General features: G+C 44.3%; 1 protein-coding gene across 1 annotated transcript in view; it reads left to right on the forward strand.

Annotated features, from left to right (window-relative positions):
- Window positions 1-25702, forward strand: part of LOC137422332 (protein kinase C alpha type) — a 179016-nt gene that overhangs the window by 136640 nt on the left and 16674 nt on the right. The window contains exons 11-14 of the mRNA XM_078770250.1: window positions 3338-3476; window positions 18302-18382; window positions 18720-18827; window positions 21015-21155. Of these exons, the coding sequence (XP_078626376.1) occupies window positions 3338-3476; window positions 18302-18382; window positions 18720-18827; window positions 21015-21155 (469 nt within the window). The remainder of the gene's footprint in view (window positions 1-3337; window positions 3477-18301; window positions 18383-18719; window positions 18828-21014; window positions 21156-25702) is intronic.

Genomic DNA, 25702 nt, shown 5'->3' on the forward strand with positions numbered 1-25702 from the left:
GCGATTTGAGACTGAAAGATCAGCCATTTTGTTTTAACGTAACAGTTAATCCTGATAGCTTTATGGATGTGCAGCCAGGAACACCTGATTTTGATAAATAGGAACACCTGACGATGCATCATCAATTCGATTTTATTGGTAAATGTGATGGATTGGCTAACCCCCGCTCTAGCAGGGGAAAATGCCTGTTGTTGTTGTTGTGGTAAATGTGATGGATTAGCAACTTCATGTTAGCTGCTCATGTATAGTTACTTCCGCCACTGAAGGTGAATGGAGGTTATATTTTCACCCCTGTCTGTTTGTGAGCAAGATATCTCAAAAAGTTGTGGACGGATTCAGACGAAATTTGACAGAGAGGTAGTATATGTGACAAGGATGAAATGGTCAGATTTTGGTGAAGATCCGGATCCGGCTACTAGAATTTTTAAGTGATTCTTCACCACTGGGAAATAGGACCAAAAACGATACATAGCAGGATATCTCAAAAAGTTATGGGCGGATTTGGACGAAACTTGGTGGACCGGTTTGAAACTTGGTGTGTGTGACAAGGAAGATTCGATTCGATTTTGGTGAAGATCTGAATATGGATTCTGATGTGAGAATTATTTAATTTTTGAAGTATAAAAGTTAAATTATTTTAAACGTTAAATTAATTAGTTAAATTAAATTATTTTAAGTTTAATTAAAAGTTAAATTAATTATTATAAAATTATTTAATTTTTGAAGTATCGCGAAAAGTGATATATAACATATTTTTTTAAGTTGTGGACGAGTTATGACTAAACTTGGTGGATGAGTTGGTTAGGTGATGAGAACAAGCCGATTCGATTTTGGTTCAGGTCCGAATCCAGGTTCGGCCCATCAGTGGAATAGAAACCATAAACTGGAAAGAAAGCAAACAAGTGGAACATGTCTTTCAATCCTGACAAATCTCACACTCTTACTATGTCTCTCCGAAAAGACCGACTGGACAACCCTCCCATCCACTTTCTGAATAATCCTCTCCAAGAAGTTCTGTCGCTCAAGCTTTTGGGTCTCACTATGATCTCACTATGATCATGGTCTCACCATGATCTTTCTTGGGAAAACCACATTTCCAAGCTGGCCTCCAAAGCCAGTCGCCGACTGGGCATCCTCCGTCGTGCGAAGTTCTTCCTCGGCACACCTGAGCTCCTCACCACATACAAGGCTTTCATCCTCAGCTCAATGGAATACTGTTCTCCCCTATGGGCTGGTGCTCCTGCCTCACACCTAGCTCGGCTTCACGCTGTTGAATCCAAAGCTTTCAGAATCATTGGAATCTCCCGCGATGAAGCTATCTCTGAGGGTCTTTCACTCACTCACCGCAGGCAGGTAGGTGGTCTTTCTGTCTTCTACCGACTCCTCTCCGGCCTTGCTCCCCCAGCTCTCTCTGTGCTCTGTCCCCCAAATATTCCTACAGGTCGCACAAGATCTGCCAGCAACCCTCTGATGGTTAAACTGCTGAAATATCGGCTCTCTGCTCACCTTCACTCTTTCATTCCTCTTTTCTCCCACCTCTGGAACAAACTCCCACACTCCCTTCAATCCCACTCCTCCCTCCAGGTCTTTAAAACAGCTCTTCACCACCATCTCTTATCTTCCCCCATCCAAAACCTTGATCTTTTCTACCCCCACTAATTCACCCCAGATCCACCTTGTTTGAAATTCCAACTTCTTTCCTGGAAGTCTTGGCAGTGTCCATACGTTTTATACCTCTCCCACCCCCCCCCCCCCCCCTTCCCATGCCTTCCCCCCAAAGCCCTCTCCCTCCCACAGATCTCTCGATGTCTCCATGTCTCTCGGTCCCTGCTCTCAAATGTTGTGTTTGTGTCCTTCCCCCTCTCTCCCCATCTTGTCTACCGCTCCCGATGTTATTTGTTTTATGTGTCGGTTTGTCTGTTTGTCTTTCTATGTGATTAATGTTCGCTCTTTCACGAGCCTCGATCTTGTATATACAAAAAAAAACAAAAAAATAAAATAAAATAACTGTTCAGCCTGGCAGAGGTATGCGCTCTACCGAGTGCCCTTCTAGTTTACTTTGAGTTGCGATCACAAGTTCTTGAAGATTGTGATCAATGTGAATTAAATGACAAGCTGTGATTATTTTCACCCAAACTAAGCTGTATTAACAAGTCAACGTTGTTGTAATTGTAGAAAACACTCGTGGAGGCTTTGAGTACATTGTTGCTGCTCATAACCTTCACATATTGCAACTCCTGAATGTATCTCGAAGACTTTTGCAGAGCAGTATAATTATGTGTATGTATATAAACATATAATCTGAATGTGTTTATTCATTATTGCAGTAGTGGGTATGGAGTAATAATAATAAGTTGTTACCGTGTGTTGTAAGTATTGTGTTTCACTGTGAGTGTGAATTTCTTCATCAGTTTCAGTTTGTTTGTTTTTGGTCTTAATCGTGATTATGTAGAACAATTTGGAGTTTATTTGACTTGTTCTCAAACGCTATGAATTCCCCCACTTATACGATGTCTAGATGCGTATGTAATATGTAGATGGTGTCCTGTGATTGAATGCCCTCCGGGGTTTTCAGAAAATAGATTCAAAAGGGACAGATATCATGAAAGGCTGCCTGGGGATACCAACAGGACCTTGGTCTTGTCCTAGCTCCAGGTGGTCATGCTCAGTGACCTTACTCCCACTAGGCAGTGCTCCATGATACGCATTTATGTAGAGAGAATTGGGGTCCTCCCCCATGGGATATGACCTTTCTTTATCCCCCTAAAACTTGCCTGTGGAAAACCCAAGTTTTCAACTTATTCCATCCAACAGTTCAGGAGTCTATGGAAGTCAAACAAACACACAAGACACTTCTCTAATTTTATATACAGTATAGTTGGTGTTGCCTGGTGTTGGCTTAGAGGTTAGGGTGCCGGCTTGGGATCCTAGGATCCTGGGTTCGAATCCCGGTCGATCGCTGAATTAACGCCAGGGGGGTTGACTCAGCCTGTCATGCTTCCAAGGTCGGCAAATTGAGCACCAGTTCACTGGTAATTCCATGTGTGTCGCAAGAGGCGACTAACAGGGTTGGTGGCAGGAAGAGCATCCGCCTATAAAACATTGCTTCAAAAAAAGGGGAGCAAGGTGCCCATAAAAGGCCAAGGCCTGCTCTGCGGGGAAAAATGGCCTCCAAAGGTGGTTATAGTATGATACCACAGGAGTATTGAAATTGCCTGAATACAATATGGAATTGGGTCAAGTGACCAAAAATGTGAAAGTGTAAAGTGATATCTGCATATGTCCATGTCGTATGGCCTTCTCAAGCGAAACGGGCATTGACACGAATCTTGCACAGGGACCTCAAGCTGGACAACGTTATGTTGGACTCGGAAGGCCACATCAAAATTGCTGACTTTGGGATGTGCAAGGAGAATATTTGGGAAGGAGTTACAACGCGCACATTCTGCGGAACTCCAGACTACATCGCTCCTGAGGTGAGTGTTGCCATGTGGGTTTGTGAACAAATTTGGATGAATACGTTCGGCATCGATTTCTTTCCTCCTGGATTTGCCCAATATCATCGCCTCTTCTCTAGAAATTATGCAGCACTATTATTGTGATTCCGACGAATCGGCAGAATCAAGGGGATCTTGGCAAAGCTGCGGGATTTTAATGAAAGCTTTCTGGCGTGCATCAAAACAAATCGACGTAAAACATAAAAAACGTAGCCATTGCAAACCTCCGCGCGCAGACCACCTGAGGTTGTAATTGCAGAAACAGATCGCACAAATTGGCAGGTGTGCTCTGTGCCCAAGAGCTCGGTATCGCAGGCAACGCCGAATCACATGGCTCACTCTTTGATAAACACCCAGGGATAATACGTGCGAACATTGTTACTATGCCGAGTCCAAGGATCAAGCCACACAGTAGTTGCATCTCTGTTTGAGTGTTTAAAATGTTTTTTTTTTTGTGTTTAGCCCTCTGTGGGGTAAGACGGTCAGCATGTTGGCTGAGGTGAAGCACGAGTATTGCCAGGCTTTGTTTTCTTTTAACTAGTGGAGTCACCCGTGGGAATCCCACGGGCATGGAGGTGTATCGTTGCGATCGGTGCAGCCGTTTTTGCGGTACCTGGGACAATAACGTTAGGCGAGAGTCCAAACCTGAAAATTCTGGAGACCAAAGCTGAAATTGGAAAAACAATATAGCCTATTTTACTCCAGGGGGTCCCAGGATTACCCACCCAAAATTTCGTTGCGATCGGTGCAGCCGTTTTTGCGGTACCCAGGACAATAACGTTAGCCGGGAGTCCAAACCTGAAAATTCTGGAGACCAAAGCTGAAATTGGAAAAACAATATACCCTATTTTACTCCAGGTGGTCCCAGGATTACCCACCCAAAATTTCGTTGCGATCGGTTCAGCCGTTTTTGCGGTACCTGGGAACGGACGGACGGACGGACAGACGGACAGACATTTGGTGAATTATAGTAAGGTACTTGGGCTCAGGCTCATAATGGAGCTCACACACACACATACCACTGAGATTGCAACCAAAGTAACAATAATAATAATGATAATAGTTTCCAAAGAAGGCCATGCGGCCCATCAGGTCTGCACACTGGTCGCCATTGTTTTGTCCATGCTGTATCCTTTTCAAATGCTGAGCATCGAGCAAGGAAGCAGCAAGTCCCATATTTAAAGGCTTTGGAATGACTTAAACGAGGTTCAAACCACCCACCTTCGAGATTTGAAGCAGATGCTCAAACCGTTACACCGAGTCCGGTCCAAAAGTAGTCGTCGTGTTTAACACTAAAACCCGATTTATTTTCAGGAAACTGTGCTTTTTCAAACGATTCTCTGCATTTGTCATTCCTCCAGGTGACATTTTCGATTTGTTTGTAATAGCAGAAGTAACCTGAAAAAAAACACACCTGTTATTGAATTTCCATCTCAGTAAAACAAATTCACACTTGCAATCCTTCCGTCAATATTTTGTTTATATATTGAAGTCTTGCCTCATGAGACAAGTAAAATGACCGGAGATGGAGGTTTTGTAATAAAGGACATTCGTTCAAACGGGTAATGTAGAATACTTTATCGAGTGAAAATAATCATCGAGTCCCGCACCATTATTTTGTTTCTCTACTGTCATTTTGAAATGGCTTGCCAACTCAATTACTACCTTTTTTTTTTTTTTGGGGATACAACATCGAGGCGCGTGTAAGAGCGAACATTCATGGCAAAAAAAACTAAAACATAAAACATATGACAAAGGGAGCGGGAGACAAGATGGGGAGAGAGAGGGAAGCACACAAGTACAACAGCAGAGAACAGGGAGATATGTGGTAGGGAGAGGGCTTGGGCGGGGGGGGGGGGGGGGGGGGAGGTATAAAACACATGGACACTGCTCGGACTTCCAGGAAAGAAGTCCGAATTTCAGAAAAGTGGATCTGGGGTAAATTAACGGGGGTAGAAAATATCAAGGTTTTGGATACGAGATGGTGGTGAACAGCTGTTTTAAAGACCTGGAGGGAGGAGTGGGATTGAAGAGAGCGAGGGAGTTTGTTCCAGAGGCGGGAGAAAAGAGGAATGAAGGAGTGAAGGTGAGCAGAGAGTCTTGATTTTGGCAGTTTAACCATGAGAGGGTTGCAGGCGGATCTTGTGCGACCTGTAGGAATATTTGGGGGACAGAGCCCAGAGAAAGCTGGGGGAGCAAGGCCGGAGAGGAGTCGGTAGAAGACAGAAAGGCCACCAGCCTGCCTGCGGTGAGTAAGTGAGAAGCCCTCGGAGTTAGCTTCATCGCGGGAGATTCCAATGATTCTGAACGCTTTGGTTTCAACAGCGTGAAGCCGAGCTAGGTGTGAGGCAGGAGCACCAGCCCAGAGGGGAGAACAGTATTCCATTGAGCTGCGGATGAAAGCCTTGTATGTGGTGAGGAGCTCAGGTGTGCCAAGGAAGGACTTTGCACGACAGAGGATGCCTAGTCGGCTACTGGCTTTGGAGGCCAGAATTGAAATGTGGTTTTCCCAGGAAAGATCATGGCAGATTGTGAGACCCAAAAGCTTGAGTGACAGAACTTCTTGGAGAGGATTGTTCAGAAAGTGGATGGGAGGGTTGTCCAGTCGGTCTTTTCGGAGAGACATAGTAAGAGTGTGAGATTTGGTCAGGATTGAAAGACATGTTCCACTTGTTTGACCAGTTTGTGATTTTGTCCAGGTCTGCAGAGAGTGAGGAGGCTGCAGACTGCCGATCTGAGGGATGAGGAATGGAGCGACAGAGAGTAGAGTCATCAGCAAAGAGATAGAGAGGCTTTTCAAGAGAGTCAGAGAGATCATTGATGAAGACCAGAAAAAGCACAGGGCCCAGAACACTGCCTTGGGGAACTCCAGCCTGAACAGGATGGGAAGATGAGAGAAACCCATTCAGGGCCACACGTTGACTACGACAAGAGAGGAAGTCTGCAAGCCATGCGTTGAGATTTCCATGGATACCATAGGAGGAGAGTTTGGTGAGCAGATTGGGGTGCCAGACCGTATCGAAGGCACGTGATATGTCAAGGGAGACAGCTCTAATTTCCTGTTTGGCATTGAGGACCTCCATCCATTGTTGAGACAGCAGAAGCAGCATGTCCAGAGTAGAGTGACCTGGTCTGAAACCAAATTGATGATCAGAGATCAAGCCATTGGAGAAGAGGAAAGATTTGATATCCAAAGCAATGATGGATTCCATGAATTTGCTGATAATTGGGAGAAGGCTGATTGGTCTGAAGTTGCAAGGATCTGTTTTTGCACCTTTTTGTGTAAAGCGGTGATGTTGGCTGATTTCCAAGCTGATGGCAGATGACCTTGAGCAAAAGAGAGGGTGAAGAGAACAGAGAGAGGGAGTGAAAGAGCGGCAGAGCAGGATTTTAGGACCCGTGGGCTGATGCCGTCAGGTCCAGTTGCAGAATCAGAGTCGAGGGTTGACTGAAACTTCTCCACCTTGTCAGGAGGAAAGGACAGAGTCCAGGAGCAGCTGGGTACGACTGGGTACGGTGGGTACAGAGAGGGATGGGTTTGGGACACAATATTTAGAGGCAAACACAGAGTTGAGGCATTCAGCTTTTTCACGTGTGGAGTCAGCTGTGTAGCCGTTTGAGGTAAGGGAGAGGATGGAGGGGGAACAAACACCAGAAACGGATTTGACCAGACGCCACCAGGATTTGGAAGAGGGAGACAGGTTTGAGAGTTCGGTCTTGAGAGTGGTGAGATATTGTTTCCTGGCTCTCATGAGGGTGGGTGATTTTGAGATTATTGAACAGCAAAACATTTACTTACATCTCTGATGAAATGTCGTACTAATTATATTGAAACGGAAATTTATTTATTATTTTTATGATGAATTATATTTGTATTAATTAATTAATCTATCTATAATTCCAGCAATCTCTGTGTGTATGTTTGTATGTTTGTATGTTTGTATGTTTGTATGTTTGTATGTATGTTTGTCTGTGACCGCTGTTTCTCGACAACTACCGGTCCGATATACTTGAAACTTGCCAGGTATATTGCTGGGGACCCGAGGATGTGCCTTTTCAAGGTTTGAAATTAATCAGACAAGCAGTTACCGAGCTATGTCCAAAAAACGATTCAACCAATCAGAGAGCAGCGAGCTATCACGTGTGGCGAACAGACTCTGCCTCGGACGGCACATTTGAGAGCGTATTCATTTATTTCACGTTTGCAAACTATGTTGGCGCTATGTTGGCGTTAAACTATGTTTTAAAACTAATAAAAACTAATTTGCGATTCATCGTAACTGCGATATACGACCTTCCGGAGCTCCCGTGAGAGCGTGCGCCATTACGGATAGTAATTCAATTAAAAACATAAAAACATTGTCCCAATTCAGTCAGAGCGAAGGGCGTTGTTTTAAGCGAAGAGCGTTTTATTTTTCCCCTTAAATTCAGTCGCCGGACGGTGAAAGCTTTTTTTGGGGGGCAGCTACTGGCAGCGACGTACGGCCAATCACAGGACACGTTGTTGTGTCGACGTGCCGTGTTGTTTTCCCTCGCGGTTTGGAATGTTTTTCCTTTTCATTTCTTTTCTCTTCCTTACGGAAGTACGGGCATTTCCTTAAATTTGCGATTCTTTCGCTTTCCTGCGCGTTTGGGCACGCTATGGCGATTTCTTTACCAAACTCCGAAGCCGTTCGCTTTGGACCAAACCATTTCATGTAAATAGAGGGGGGGGATTGTCACCGTACTCGCAAGCCGTTCGCTTTGGACCAAACCATTTCATGTAAATAGAGGGGGGGATATAATTTTAGATATAGATATAGTACGGGCATGCCCCAGTATTACCAATTACGGTACATTACAGTTTTATCAAAAGAGATTGGCATTTAATTATATTACTCAAATTATGTTAAATCTTTTTTTTTAAATGACAGATACATGTAATTGGGTTCAGTTTAAATTTCTAAACTGTTTTAATCACAACGGTAATATTTAAACCAACCCTGTTGGATAATGGGAAGCTTCCAGCTGTTGCTGGGTTTGTTTGCTTTTTTACAATCATTGCCCCCAATTTCGAATGTTACTACAGAGTTTTTTAGGCCCCATTTTTGTTTCTGCAACGCCATTTTTTTTAACACAATTTTTTTCTTTCTTTCTGCACTCCCAATTTCCGAGTTGTATCAGAACCGCCTCGGACTTTCACAATTAAATTTTGCATCTACAAATCTATATGATAAAGCAGGACTGTCTCGGTCTGTTCCTGAACTACTCCCTCAGTTTTGGGGCTAGTCCTGCCCATCTTTCTGTGGAATATTTTGGGATCCCAGCGGGTTTCCTACAGTGGGTGGGAGGTTGCAGCCCAACTTTTTGTGGAACCTTTTGGGATCCCAGCGGGGTTCCTACATTGGGTGGGAGGTCACAGCCCAACTTTCTGTGGAACCTTTTGGGATCCCAGCGGGTTTCCTACATTGGGTGGGAAGTTCCATGAATTCCTCAATACATTTATGATTTTGAGTGTCCACTCGTATGAAACTGCTTTCTCTCCGCGGCATTTGCAGTTTCGCCATTTTCTTCAAGTGGAAAGATTCGCTGATTCGGTAATTACCTCCGGCACCAAAGATGGATGGAGGTTATGTTTTCATCCTTGTCTGTCTGTTTGTTTCTCTGTCGGTGAACAGTATGTCTCAAAAAGTTGCGGATGGATTCGGACGGGATTTCGTGGAAAGGTTGGGTATGTGACAAGAACGAAATTATCAGATTTCGGTGAAGATTTAGATCCGGATCGGATACGATAATTTTTAAGCGATTTTTAACCATTGAGCGATCGGAAAAAAATGATATATAGCACGATATCTCAAAAAGTTATTGATGGATTTGGACGAAACTCGGTTTGACAGGTCGGGTGTGTGATAAAGAAGAATTGATTAAATTTTGGTGAAGATCAGTTCAGTTTTTGTTTTTTGCAGCAATTATCCCCCCAAAAAAAGTTTGACCAGGTCAAAATTGATCAGAAGCATCAATTTTGGTGCGCATTTTTGTTCCGGTGATTATGTAGGTGCAATGGCTTGGTGATAGCCAAGTCCTGGTGGTGTCTGGTCAAATCTGTTTCTGGAGTTTGTTCCCCCTCCATCCCCTCCCTCACCTCAAACGGCTACACGGCTGACTCCGCACGTGAAAAAGCTGAATGCCTCAACTCTGTGTTTGCCTCTAAATCTTGTGTCCCAACCCATCCCTCTCTGTACCCACCGTACCCAGTCGTACCCAGCTGCTCCTGGACTCTGTGTCCTTTCTTCCTGACAAGGTGGAAAAGTTTCTGTCAACCCTCGACTCTGATTCTGCAACTGGTCCTGACGGCATCAGCCCACGGGTCCTAAAATCCTGCTCTGCCGCTCTTTCACTCCCTCTCTCTGTTCTCTTCACCCTCTCTTTTGCTCAAGGTCATCTGCCATCTGCTTGGAAATCAGCCAACATCACCGCTTTGCACAAAAAAGGTGCAAAAACAGATCCTAGCAACTACAGACCAATCAGCCTTCTCCCAATTATCAGCAAAGTCATGCAATCCATCATTGCTTCAGATATAAAATCTTTCCTCTTCTCCAATGGCTTGATCTCTGATCATCAATTTGGTTTCAGACCTGGTCACTCTACTCTGGACATGCTGCTTCTGCTTTCTCAACAATGGATGGAGGTCCTCAATGCCAAACAGGAAATTAGAGCTGTCTCCCTTGACATATCACGTGCCTTCGATACGGTCTGGCACCCCACTCTGCTCACCAAACTCTCCTCCTTTGGTATCCATGGAAATCTCCACACATGGCTGGCGGACTTCCTCTCTAGTCGTAGTCAACGTGTGGCCCTGAATGGGTTTCTCTCATCTCCTCTTCCCGTTCAGGCTGGAGCTCCCCAAGGCAGTGTCCTGGGCCCGGTGCTTTTTCTGGTCTTCATCAATGATCTCTCCGACTCTCTTGAAAATCCTCCCTATCTCTTTGCTGACGACTCTACTCTCTGTCGCTCCATTCCTCATCCCTCAGATCGGCAGTCTGCAGCCTCCTCACTCTCTGCAGACCTGGACAAAATCACAGACTGGGCAAACAAGTGGAACATGTCTTTCAATCCTGACAAATCTCACACTCTTACGATGTCTCTCCGAAAAGACCGACTGGACAACCCTCCCATCCACTTTCTGAATAATCCTCTCCAAGAAGTTCTGTCACTCAAGCTTTTGGGTCTCACTATCTGCCATGATCTTTCCTGGGAAAACCACATTTCAAATCTGGCCTCCAAAGCCAGTCGCCGACTGGGCATCCTCCGTCGTGCGAAGTCCTTCCTTGGCACACCTGAGCTCCTCACCACATACAAGGCTTTCATCCGCAGCTCAATGGAATACTGCTCTCCCCTCTGGGCTGGTGCTCCTGCCTCACACCTAGCTCGTCTTCACGCTGTTGAAACCAAAGCGTTCAGAATCATTGGAATCTCCCGTGATGAAGCTACCTCCGAGGGCCTTTCACTTACTCACCGCAGGCAAGTTGGTGGTCTTTCTGTCTTCTACCGACTCCTCTCCGGCCTTGTTCCTCCAGCTCTCTCTGGGCTCTGTCCCCCAAATATTCCCACAGGTCGCACAAGATCTGCCTGCAACCCTCTTATGGTTAAACTGCCAAAATCAAGACTTTCTGCTCACCTTCACTCCTTCATTCCTCTTTTCTCCCACCTCTGGAACAAACTCCCTCACTCTATTCAATCCCACTCCACCCTCCAGGTCTTTAAAACAGCTGTTCACCACCATCTCTTATCTTCCCCCATCCAAAACCTTGATCTTTTCTACCCCCGCTAATTTCACCCCAAATCCTACACTTTTTTGAAATACCAACTTCTGTCCTGGAAGTCCTTGGTCTCCTTGTGTTTTATACCTCTCTCCCCCCCCCCCCCCCCTTTCCACGCCTCCTCCCCCCAGGCCCTCTCCCTCCCACGCTTCTCCCTGCTCTCAGGTGTTGTGTTTGTGTGCTTCCCCTCCACTCCCCATCTTGTCTTCCGCTCCCTCTTTTTGTATGTTTTGTTTGTCTGGTTGATTTGTTTGTGGAATAAATGTTAGCTCTTTCACAAGCCTCGATTCAGTATACAAAAAAAAAAAAAAAAAAAAAAAGCTGGCTTCTGATCCGTTTTGACCATGAATAAAATCCAGATCGAGTAACCCCTTATGTTAAAATTGCCATCTGCATCCTATGTCAGCAAGGAGTGCTACATCGTGGAGATTTATATTCCTTATCCGCACCAACTTAGGGATGTATATGCAAGATCCCGAGGTGGCTTTTTAACCAACCTGGCCAAAATAAAAGGGATCTCATCCAATAACACAAGCACAAGCAAGAACATAATGCAAAGAAAAATGTCCTTTTTTTTTTTGACTTGCAAAGGTTTTTTGACCATACCCCTGCCTTCCCCCTCCTTCCACCCCTTCCTCTTCTTCCTCCTGCTCCTCTCCCTGCGCTCCTCACTTCACTGCCCTTCCCTCCACCCCCATCACTGCAATATCACTCAATTCACAACAGCATTTTTTTTTAACCTTCTACGACCTCGCCACTCGAATGAGTTCATACTGGTTCTCAGATCTACTCCAATCTATATACTGTATATCACAGTTGCACATACATTGCTGAACAGATACATTTCCATTGACCATAAAATCAAGTTAAGAAGTTTTCCAAAAGGTCCTTCCAACCGCAGGTTTTTTTTCTTCAACTTCTGTGATCGCTCACTTTTAATGCCAACCACACAATTTAATGAATGCTGGTTTATCACTCAACAGACTAGGAGGGTGCGTGATAAAGTACCCTCTTTTGATAAAAGTATCTTAGCCAAATTCTTACCTTGAAGCAATTAAGCTTGTGCCCCCTGACTGTATTAACACTCATTTAGGAACATTGTCTCTCGCACTTTTGAATCCAGCTCATAAACTGCTCTAAGCTGAACTTTGGTGAGGCCTGGCCTGCACATTGGACAATCTGTGGGGCTTGTTCCCTGGGGTGATTGGGGACGAACAGCTCACTGGTACACTCGGTCAGGTGCGGAGACACACGTGCAGGCAGATGGTGAAATTCGCATCTCGGGCAAATGTGTCGAGCACGATGCGGCCAGAGGTGAATGTAAATTGACTCCCTTGTTGCATCAAGTTGAGGTAGCCAAAGTTGCAAGTGCACCAATATACCAACTCTCCTGCCAACTGACTCTCGAATTGTCACCTATTTATTGCCTTCTGGCGACATATAATGTGATGGAGCAAAGAAGTTCATACCCACTAACACAGCGCTATCCGTCCACCATAAACTCGGTCCCTCAGGCCCCGATGGCAATGAGGGGCCATGTCCATGCACACCGGCCACGGGTATAGATAAGGAAGGGGTATATAATGGTATATAATGGGGTATATAATGTTTGGCGATGGGATGGGGGAGTTGTAAGCATAAAAAGTAGGAGGATACCGACTTGCTGGACTGTCTGCGGCTTCATATAATCTATAGTAGATTTTGTTTTTCAGCCCTGATGAGCCAATATACTGCTGCAATATAAAAACATAATGTTGTAACGGACACACGGATATCTCAAGAGCTTTTCAAATCTCAAATTTGTGCAGATGTTCTCCGTCACGGATAGTAATGCATTGCATCATGTAGAACTCACTAGCTGCTGTGTTTCGCCTTCACAGCTCATTTGTGCAAACCTTCACACGTTAACGTGCTTTTGTACATAAAGGAAAAACTTGTAGCCAGGAGCGAGTAATGCTTTTTCTGGAAAAAAAACCTATTACATATTTGCTTGCTAATTGGAGAGGTGATTTCCACTTGGATTTGTCATCGAAGACTGAAGAATGCAAGACAAGAAATGCGTAAAATGCACGATGATTTGAAAACCTATTTTGTCCGAAATAGACAAACTTTTTTGTTTGTCTATTTAGACAGGTTTGTCTATTTAGTCTATTTAGAAGGCTTTTTACCCAAAACGATGTTCCGCTCAGCCTTCAGAGGGGATAATCTGACCTGGCAGTTGTTGAACGTTGTTCCTGATGAAGACCACTGGTTTTTTTTTTAATGGTTTTTTTTCTATACAAGATCGAGGCTCGTGTAACATTAATCACAAAAAAAAAACTGGACACACAAAACATACAATAAAGGGAGCGGGAAACAAGATGGGAAGAGAGAGGGAAGCACACAAGTACAACAGTAGAGAACAGGGACATCGGGAGATCTGTGGGAGGGAGAGGACTTGGGGAGAGGAGGCACGGGAAGGGGATGGGGGGTGGGAGAGGTATAAAACACATGGACACTGCAAGGACTTCCAGCAAAGAAGTTGGAATTTCAAAAAAGTGGATCTGGGGTGAATTAACGGGGGTAGAAAAGATCAAGGTTTTTGATGGGGGAAGACGAGAGATGGTGGTGAACAGCTGTTTTAAAGACCTGGAGGGAGGACTGGGATCGAATAGAGTGAGGGAGTTTGTTCCAGAGGCGGGAGAAAAGAGGAATGAAAAAGTGAAGGTGAATAGAGAGTCTTGATTTTGGCAATTTCACCAGAAATGTCCAAACCGTGCCAACCAAACCGTGTCCAAAAATACAAAAACCAAACAGTGGCCAAAAATGTCCTGCAATTGTTTATTTTTTACGTGATATTTTTTCCCATCTGGTGTTCCTCGGGCGTTTCTCACATTTTGCACCCAAGCAAATATGAAAATACGCAATACATATCTGATGTGATTTGTACCCCCGACCTAGTTGAAGATCATCCAATACCCTTGCTGGCATCTCGACGTGCAAATCGCCATGGCAGTTCCCATTTCCTCTTGAGGCCTGACTAGCACAGGAATTTGGAATTTGGCTATGACCGACCGAACACACAATGGCAGAGTCTTTTTCGAAAGGTATCGTGCTATGCTATAAAAACACCTGGCTTAGCATCCCTCGGAAGGAAGTAGCACTCATTGACACAACACACGGCCTGCAAAGATACACAAATTATTTACAATCATAATTTGTGGAAACGCACCGACTCATTTTTATTGTCCCCCGTCGCACCGCGGAGCGAAAGGGGGGACTATGGTTTTCCCCTCCATCCATGTGTCCGTCCGTACGTGCGTGCGTGAGTAAGCGAAGGACCGCATTCAAATTTGGTGTGTGGGTGCAACCCACGTCAAAATCCAAGATGGCCGCCGCCATGTATGTCTGATGCCATGTATGTCTGAACCTTGTGAGCGGAATATCTTGAAAAATAAGCGAAGTACCACCTTCTAATTTTAATCAAAACTGTCTCAGGTTCCTCGACAAGATTGTGTCTGCAGCATGCATACATCTAAATGACAAATGTTAAAGATTATCCAACGCTGTTACAGAAATATATCGATTATGCTACTGAGCTATGGGTAGTTGGGAAACGCTCTGGACTACATGTGTAGCGCGCTCGCCATTTGTCCACTTCTGAATTTGAATCTTTCTGAGAGATTTGGAAACAAGAATTGAAGCAAGTACATTTAATTATTTATGTGAGCCTCAGAGGCAGGTACATTTAAAAACTCTCTTCCTTGTTTCCCTCGAGACAAATCCGTGGTGCTTTGCCATCATGCCAGACAATTGAGAAATGTCCAAAGAGCATGCAACATCGCCCGTCTCCGCTCATCCCTCTCCTCCACGGCTGCAGAAACCCTCATCCACGCCTTCATCACCTCCCGTCTGGACTACTGCAATAGCCTCCTCTATGGTTCACCCTCAACAATCACCAATAAACTCCAATACATTCAGAACTCCGCTGCCCGTCTACTCACCCATTCCCGGACCCGTGACCACATCACCCCCGTCCTTTACAAGCTTCACTGGCTCCCCATCTCCCAGAGAATCCAGTACAAAATCCTCATCTTGACCTACAAAGCCCTCCATAACCTGGCCCCATCCTACCTGGCTGACCTCCTCTCCAGACACACTCCCACCCGCAACCTCCGCTCTGCTGGTACCAACCTCCTGACCACCCCATCCGGACCAAATTCAGATCCTGGGGGGACAGGGCCTTCTCCATCGCTGCTCCCACCCTCTGGAACTCACTACCTCACACCATCAGAGACTCCTCCTCACTCACCACATTCAAAACATCACTCAAGACCTACCTGTTCAGCACTGCATTCAACATTCAACCCACAGCATTTAACCCCTGACTATCACTTCTCCTTCTCCCTCCTTTTGCTTTAAATATTTCCCTATTGATTCTTGTCTTTTTGCAATTGTTGTTTTCATGTTTTGTTATGCATTATGTTTTGCACGCTGTCAAAGTGCCTTTGGGCTTCATGAAAAGCGCTATACAAAATAAATGAATTATTATTATTATTATATGTCATTACTCGGTTTTGTTTGTCTTGATGAAAAAAAATTGCCCTTGTTAATTGTCCGGGTGAAACAGTTCAGCAAAATTTTTAGATTCGTGACTCAAAGCTTCCGAAGCGGGTCGGTAGTATGTATATATATATATATATATATATATATATATATATATATATATATATATATATATATATATATATATATATATATATGTGCCTACCTTTCAAGGAACCTCAATGCAAGAGACCGTTCGGCCCATTAAAGCCTGCGTGATGGTTTCGTTTCCAGCGTTGTTTGTCTGTGCTATGTCCTTTTAAATGCTGAGTATCATGCAGGGAAACAGCATGTACCATTTTTTAAGTCTTTGCTCTGACTTGGCTGGGGTTCGTACCACCTACCTACCAGACTCGGAGCCAATGATCCAACCATTGTGCCACTGAGTCAGGGTGAACACATTGGTGTAGGAGACATTGGTTTGTTACACCTTGTACAAACAAGCTCATAAGTAGAGATTTGACGAATGAGCACAAACATACATGGGCTTTCAAACCTTTACCTTTCGTCACTGTATCATTACCTCTGCCACTTTAGGTGGATGGAGGTTATGTATTCACCCCTGTCTGTTTCTGTCTGTCTGTTTGTGAACGAGATATCTCAAAAGGTTGTGGACTGATTCAGCCAAAATTTGATGGAGAGGTTGGGTATGTGACGAGGACGAAATGATTCGATTTTGGTGAAGATCCGGATCCGATTAGATTTTGGTGACTTCACCATTGAGTGATGGGGCTAAAACCGATAAATATCTCGATATCTCAAAAAGTTATGGATGGATTCGGACGAAACTTGGTGGGGAGGTCGTGTGTGTCACAAGGATGGAACAATTCGATTTTACTGAAGATCTGATTCCGGATCCGGATATGACTCGGCTCGGTTGGGGTTCGTACCGCCTACCGGATAGCAGGATCTAAAAATTTTTAAGTGATTCTTCACCATTGGCCAACAAAATATATATAGCATGATATTTCAAAAAATTGTGGATCACTTCTGACTTCAGCCTGTCATCCTTCCGAGGTCGACTAATTGAGTACCAGCTCACTGGTAATTCCCTGTTTGTCGTTAAAGGCGGCAAAAAGGGTTGGCGTCAGGAAGGGCATCCGGCCGTAAAACATTGCTTCAAAAAGGGGACCGAAAAACAACAACAACCACGGTTCCCGAAAAAGGCCAACCCCCGCTTTGCGGGGAAAAATGGCCTCTAAAGGTGGTTATTTTACTTCTGACAAAACTAGGTAGATGAGTTGGCTAGGTGACAAGAAGAAGCCGATTAGATTTTGGTTTGGGTCTGAATCCAGATCTGGCCTATCACTGGGATACAACAACAACAACAACAACAACAACAACAACATGCATTTTAAGGTCATTTTCCCTGCTCGAGCGGGGGTTAGCCTTGCGGTCCCCATGACGATCTTTTCCATTTTGCCCTATTTTCTGCATCTCTCCTTGTTAACCCCCTTGCCCGCATTTCTTCTTCCACCATCTTCAGCCAAGTCTTTCTCGGTCTTCCCCGTCCTCTACTTCCTTCTACATTCATTTCCATCACTCTTCTCAACCAGTCACTTTCATCCTTCCTCAACACATGACCAAACCATCTCAACCTGTTCCTTTTCACAGCATCAATCACAGGCTCTATTCCCATCATCTTTCGCAGTTCATCATTTGTCTTCCTCTCTCTCAGCGATACTCCGCACATCCACCGAACCATTCGCATTTCCACCCTTTCCAGCCTTCGTTGCTGCTCTAGATTCTTTACCCATGTCTCGCTCCCATAAATCATAACACGTCTCACACATGCAGCATACACCTTTCACTGGGATACAGAACGTAAACTTCAGCCTGGCGGAGGCACGCGCTCTACCGAGGGCCGTTCTCGTATTGTGCACGTGCTGATGATAAAACAGCAATTGGCAACTTGATTGACTCGTGTAATATTCCTCTCGGTCTAATACTTCCAAGTTGAACAAAATTAATAAAGTGCAAGATATATTTTGACTTCCTCTCTTGTAATACAAGTGTCTCGATATATTTGGTTATTGTGGTTTGCCCAAGTCCCAAGGAGAAATTCATCGTATTTAATTACCGCTGTTACTATCGACAGGACGACCGAAGATATAATGTTGGGTGTTTGAACATTCAGCCATAAAAATGAAATCGAACAATGAAGTCGTTATTTTGTGTAACCTGGAGTTTCTCCTTGACCGTGAATGAACGTTCCTGCACCCATGAAACCCAGCACAGCTGTTGGTTCCCTTCGGCCAGTGTGACGCTCTTTCCGTTGGTGGATGTGAGCTTCCTGATGTAACTGGAATACATGTTTTTGGAAAGGGAAAAACTTTTCTCTCAAATTCAGTAGAGATAAAAGGGCTGACTAATTGTGCGTGTGTGTGTGTGTGTGTGTGTGTGTGTCTGTCTGCATACCAGATAATAGCATACCAACCTTACAGTCAATCTGTGGACTGGTGGGCATATGGAGTCCTGCTGTACGAGATGTTGGCTGGAGAGGTTTGTTGCGCAATGTCACACACGAGGGCTTTATGGAGCGTCGGTGGGGGTTGCATGAAATGATTATTAAATGCTGAGAACGCTTAATGGCCGCAAGACATTTCGAAGGGCGAATCACCCTCGTCTGCATTTGGGATGACCGAGACGATGCATTTTACGGATTGTAGAAAAAAAATCGTTTGATTTGAAATATCTGGGTCTGTAAAGTGCTCAAGCCTTCAAATTCTAATCCCTGCGACTGCACAATACTGTATTCAGAAATCACGAAACAGCATGTTGAGTGTCTGCTATTTACATTCCCCTTCTCCGTCCCCATCTTCCTCACACTTTGATACAGCCGCCATTTGATGGTGAAGATGAGGATGAGCTATTCCAGTCGATTATGGAGCACAATGTGCCATACCCCAGGTTCATGTCCAAGGAAGCCATGTCTGTCTGTAAAGGGGTGAGTGGGGCTTCTTATTTATTTTTATTTATTTATTTATTTCTCTTTAATTGGTATCTGTGCGGGTGTGGATTTGTGGTGACACTGCACTGTAATCCTTGACTTTTTTCATTCACATCTAGCTGAAGACAGCATTTTGTAGGATTTGGATCCAAACAGTTCAATCTTGGTTTCATCAGACCACAGAATCTTGTTTCTCACAGTCTGAGAGTCCTTTAGGTGCCTTTTTGCAAACTCCAAGCGGGCTTTCATGTGTCTTTCGCTGAGGAGAGGCTTCCGTCTGGCGACTCTGCCATAAAGCCCACATCGGTGGAGTGTTGCGGTGATGGTTGTCCTTCTCGAAGTTTCTCCCATCTCCACACAGGATCTCTGGAACTCAGCCAGAGTGGCCATCGGGTTCTTGCTCACCTCTCTTACCAAGGCCCTTCTCCCCCGATTGCTCAGTTTGGCCGGGCGGCCAGCTCTCGGAAGAGTCCTGGTTGTTCCAAACTTCTTCCATTTAAGAATTGTGGAGGCCACTGTGCTCTTGGGAACCTTCAATGCAGCAGAGATTTTTTTGTAGGCTTCCCCAGATCTGTTCCTCGACACAATCCTGTCTCTGAGCTCTGCAGGCAGTTCCTTCGACCTCATGGCTTGCGTTTTGCTCTGATAGGCATTGTCAGCTGTGAGACCTTATATTGATACACAGGTGTGTGCCTTTCCAAATCATGTCCGATCAATTGAATTTACCACAGGTGGACTCCAATCAAGGTGTAGAAACATCTCAAAGATGATCAAGAGAAATGGGAGGCACCTGAGCTAAATTTCATGTGTCATAGCAAAGGGTCTGAATACTTAGGTAAATGTGATATTTCAGTTTTTTCTTTTTAATAAATTTGCAAAAGTTTCTAAAATCCTGTTTTCTCTTTGTCATTATGGGGTATTGAGTATAGATTGATGAGGGAAAAAATGAATTTAAACGATTTCAGCATAAGGCTGCAACATAACAAAATGTGAAAACAGTGAAGGGGTCTGAATACTTTCTGAATGCACTGTATGTATATATACAGTATATCATATATTTGCTACTGTAAGTAAAACAAATCACCAGGCACAAGTTAGAAAGCATCTTCAAATTGTCATTGAGTATAATTCAGCTTGCACCTCCCTGACCTTGCTTTGTTTTGCCATCCATCCTGTGCCGCAACGTTTCCTCTTCTTCAGTGTGTGTTTCATGGTCCGAGCCAGACGTCTGGCTGCCAGACGCAAGTAGCAATTATAACTGTCACAGATTACCAGTTACTCCTAAATTGCCATTTCCAATATTCACTTCAATGTCGGACATTTCATCGGACCAAATCCTTCAACGATTCATTCCCAGCCATTAATGTATTATTGCCAGTGGTTGGGTAATTTTCTGCTGTTAAAATGGCAGCATACAGTGCCACCCTAATGTGAATTCAAATTGCTTCCACCTGCGGCATAATCCATCTATAAACAGTATAATCTGTATCACAAATGATGAGCAGCTAAAATGATTATTTTGTATGAACCAATGATGAATAAATGTATAAATGTAGAATCTACCTTTACGATTGACGTGAAATAAATGTCAAATGTCACATTCGCTTTTGTTGTTAATTGGTGAGATTGCTTTTTTGTATACTGAATCGAGGCTCGTGAAAGAGCTAACATTTATTTCACAAACAAATCAACCAAACAAAATATACAAAAAGAGGGAGCGGAAGACAAGATGGGGAGAGAAGGGGAAGCACACAACCACAACATTTGAGAGCAGGGAGAAGTGTGGGAGGGAGAGGGCTTGGGGGCAGGAGGTGTGGGAGGGGGAGGGGGGGGGGGTTTCCTATTTTTGATTCAACTAGATATTTGGTCGAGTTCGTCTGTTTTTAATAAGGTTCACTTTTTTTTTTCTTTTTTTTTTTGTATACTGAATCGAGGCTCGTGAAAGAGCTCGTGAAAAAGGCGTGAAAGGCCACGGTATACATTTCTTGTAAGGCGTGTTTTCTTCCCAAAATGCTTTGATTTGCGGTGTGCTACTGCCTTTTAAAAACATTTTTAAATATTAAACGTTTTTTATTTAAACAAGTTGTTTTAAAAGGCTATATTTCAGTTGAGCTGTTAAGAAGCTGAGTGCACACTCATCAGCACCCCCAACTTTCTTCCCACCTCCTGATTCTTTTTCCAAAGCTTTTGAACAAACATCCCGCAAAGCGATTGGGCTGTGGGCCCGAGGGAGAACAGGACATCCGTGAACACCTATTCTTTCGTCACATTGACTGGGAGCGTCTTGAGCAGCGGGAAATCCAGCCACCGTTCAAGCCAAAACTGGTGAGGCCACCTGACCCACAACCGACCAATCTCGCAGGCTGATATGAGCATGTGTGTGTGTTTTCTCGATTTTATGCACACTCTCCTCTAAGCTGTTTAGCCTGGGTTGGAATCCCGACCCAGCTATAAGCTGTCATCCCGATGTTTCACAAGTAAGGTGATTCATCAGTGTGTGTGTGCTGTCCCTCGGATGGACGTTAAACTGGCCGTTATACATTAGTTCGTAGATGTTAATGATCCTCACAGTGTCCATCATGAAGATTAGGTAAGCCATCGCCGGTACCATGGTCAAGTTCAAAATTCCTGTCTTAATCAGCAGAGGTCATTGCATTGATGCGACCTCGCAGCCTTATGCTGCATACAGACAAAGAAGGCAAATCATTGGAATTGGAAATGCCAAAATTGTTTGTTCTTGCTTGAAACACAAAGGCCACGGTATATTGATGTGTACCATGTTCATGGTACAAAGGTGGTTGTCCCTCTTTTTTGGTGTAATTTTTATGCCTCCGCCCCCGAAGATCTGTACATCCGTCCGGGCTAAACCTTGTTTTTACGGCATAGCCCATAGGGCAAAGCCATCTAAAACAGTGTTTGTCCATCTGTATGTCTATATGTTTGTATGTATGTATGTATGTCCCCTCAAACGTATACCAACCAGAGCTGAGGATCTGGTCCCATGACAGCGTGATGTGATTACGTCTGATGTCATTACGGCGGTATGGCGGCTGACTCTCCACGCACCGCCATTTTGATTTATATGCCGTTCATGCCGAACATATTGTCGAACCTGTCATATATCACAATCGCCATGCTCTACCTTTACGTTTTTCATTCAGTGTGAAACACAAACAAACCGATTGTTAAAATGACCATCAAATATCAAAAGCATCGGCGTTACGTCTCTTCCAACAAAACGGTAGGTACCCAACCCTTTTGGGGTATAATCTGGATTACAGTAGATCTTCCCTCAGTTCTGTAAGTAAAACTTACCTCACCAATATCTGGATCCTCCAAATTTATTTGTTTAATGTTATGGACAGCATTAGCGACTGTTTAAAAAGCTAATGTGTGTTTGTGGTTTATAATATTTTACAAGCCCAGCTATGCCGCTGTTAGACGTTCGGTCTTGTTTCTTAGCAAGCACATGTCCGATTGAGACAAAACTTTCAGTGTAGGAGTGACACCCATGCAGAATGTTTTTATGATAATTGTGACGTCATAGGTTACGTGGTATGGCAGCCATCTTGGATTAAACGCAAATAATAATAAAAATATTTCGCGGAAACTTCTGAATGGAAAAATTAGAACCTTGGCACATTGTCAAGTACTCCCAATGGGGAACAAAAGCATGATAATGATGACATCATCGGTGAAGTTGTATACCAGCCAAAACCTTTAATCGAATTCCTTATCCTAAAAATCTGAAATTGCATGCACATGATCGATAACCCATTTGTATTGAAATATTAAATTTATGACATCATTTATGACATTTATAACAAATATTCAATTTTATCACATGGTTTGGCAGCCATATTGGATTTAAACTAAAATCTTTCAAAACATCTTCTCCCAAAACCACCAAATCGATCGACTCGAAAATTTACGTATGTCATTGATATGGCTATTAAAAGTCGATCACGAAAATATCATAGGTCACATGGTGCAGCTGCCATATTGGATTGAAGGAAAATATTAAATATTTATATCCCTTAAACCGCTTACCCTATCGATGCGAAATTTTACAAATATCATCTAACACCACTGTTGCATATAGCCTTCAAATGATGACATCATATGTCATGTGATTTGGCAGCCATCTTGTATAGAAAAACGAACCTTATCCGATCAACACGAAACTACACAAACATGATCCCTTACCCATACAAATGCAGAGTCTACATCTTTACGGTGATAGTCACGTGGTGTGGAAGCCATATTAGCTTGAAAGCCAATATTTAAAAAATCCTTTCTCCGAAACCGCTTCACCGATCGATGTGAAACCTGCCATGTCTGGTGAAAATGTGATACTGTCGCGTCTACCCTGTAGTGAAGACCTCAGGGTGACAGATGACCAAAACGAGCTTTAACTCCGAGGCGTTTACCCAAAACTATGGCGGTGTTCTCTCTTCAGCATGCGAGGGAAACGGAGTTCCCTGGTCTTATTTGCACGGACAGACGTGACACGGGGGGTTATCCGATGCCCACAGACAAATAAACGCACAAGAAAGGCACGACAAAAAATGCAATAAGTAATGGGTTTAATGAACAAAAATGCCAGGATAACAAACGGAATGTGCGGTAAAATCTGATTCCTAAATAAGGATTCTCCACTCAGACACAATTACAACACAAGGCGAAAATGAAAGTAAAAAATATATGTGGTGTGGTGCGTTGGCTGGTACTCAGCTCCGGTCTCCATGGTGGTTTGGGGCCGTGACAGGTCCCGCATCCCTGCGTGGGAAAACACACAATGGCGTGAAGTCAGGTCCTTCTCGCTCGGCTGCACCGTGCTCCGACCGTCCCGAACTTCCCAGGCATGCACAACACGAAGCACAGCCATCAAGAGCCAACACCAAGAGAGAGAGAGAGAGAGAGGGATGCGTCCGTCTTCACCAATGCCCGGAACAGAGAGAGTGAATGCGAATGCGACCACCTTTTACCGTGCGAGGAACAGAGAGAGAGAATGCGATTGCTCATACCCAGAGCCCGGACCAGGAGAGCGTGAATGCGAATGTGACCGCCTTTTACCATGCGAGGAACAGAGAGAGAGATAATGCGACTGCTCGTACCCAGAGCCCGGACCAAGACAGAGAGAAAATGGCGGTGCTTTCCCTTTTTGCTCCGACTCTCTCGAACGTTATCTCTGACGTCACCCGCGCTCCAATCACCGAGTGCCGTCAAATCATCCCAACCAATCGTCCTTTGGGGCGTGGCCTCACGGCCACACTTGGCGCCCATCAAGAAGTTTCGGCTGGGTGGTGTTGTAGTGTCTGGGTACCGTCGGCGATTATAATAATAATAATAATAATTCATTTATTTTGTATAGCGCTTTTCCAGAAGCCCAAAGGCGCTTTGACAGAGTGGCAAACATAATGCATAACAATACATGAAAACAACAATTTCAAAAAAGACAAGAATCAATAGGGAAATATTTAAAGCAAAAGGAGGGAGAAGGAGAAGAGATAGTCAGGGGTTAAATGCTGTGGGTTGAATGTTGAATGCAGTGTTGAACAGGTGGGTCTTTAGTGATGTTTTGAATGTGGTGAGTGAGGAGGAGTCTCTGATGGTGTGAGGTAGTGAGTTCCAGAGGGTGGGCGCAGCGATGGAGAAGGCCCTGTCCCCCCAGGATCTGAATTTGGTCCGGATGGAGGGGGTCAGGAGGTTTGTACCAGCAGAGCGGAGGTTGCGGGTGGGAGTGTGTCTGGAGAGGAGGTCAGCCAGGTAGGATGGGGCCAGGTTATGGAGGGCTTTGTATGTCAAGAGGAGGATTTTGTACTGGATTCTCTGGGGGATGGGGAGCCAGTGAAGCTTGTAAAGGACGGGGGTGATGTTATTTTAATCAAGGGCTGGTCACATGGCTAGCCGAGTGTGCTTTATAAGAACGAAGGGAAAAATCACAAGGGCAATTTTATCCATATGCCCTAACTAATTAGCATAGCTCCACCCCTCGCATGGAGACGCATAACGCTTACGCGGACATCTGGCCCTGACTTAGATACATGAGGATTCTTCTTCGCGACATTCGGAGCACACTACTCTATACAATTCTACCTCGACTACGGTATTTCATTACCTACCGCCATGCACGTAAGAATACTTTAAAACAGCTGAAGGGATTTAAATCAAGCTTGTTTATTTTTAGGACAGTGAACGAGGGCATCTTCCCGTTGTGGGACTATGCGGAGGCATGTTGGCGACACAGTCGCATTGCTCTAGTTTTGAATGCTACATGTTTTTGAATGTTTCCACAGTTGAAAAATGAAGGCTTATAATTATTTACCATATTTATCCCAACCAACTTCACAATATGAAAACAGTGTGGATGACGAGGTGTCACAACATGTGATTGTGGTCACATGTTACATGGAAGGACCGGAGGGAATAGGGCCACCGGACAGACAAAATATTCTTGCACATTGTAATATCTGCTTTAAAATACCTGTTTGCCACGAATGCATGAGTAAATTGAAACTTGTGCTCAGGTCAAAAGTTTGGAAAGCAACACTTTTTGGGAAGAGGTAAGGGGAGGGAAGAGGGTGAATTAAAAAAAAATGACATGTGACACCACATTTATTCATTTCAACAACTAATTGTTAAAATTAATAAATGAGAATTATCTGAATTAATTTATAGATTGTCTGGTTGAAAGGATAGTCTGGACCCCTATAGGTATGCACACTCAAATCCCGACCCAACTATAAACCGTCATCCTGGTGTTTCACTGGCAGGGTGTTTCATAAATGTGTGCGCCGTGCCTCGGATGGACGCCAAACTGGGCGTCCCGTCTGCCGGCATGAGTTGGTGAATGTTAAAGATCTCGCTGT

Source organism: Myxine glutinosa, chromosome 1 (assembly GCF_964187855.1).
Source record: "Myxine glutinosa chromosome 1, kmMyxGlut1.1, whole genome shotgun sequence".
In the NCBI taxonomy this organism is placed as follows: domain Eukaryota; kingdom Metazoa; phylum Chordata; class Myxini; order Myxiniformes; family Myxinidae; genus Myxine; species Myxine glutinosa.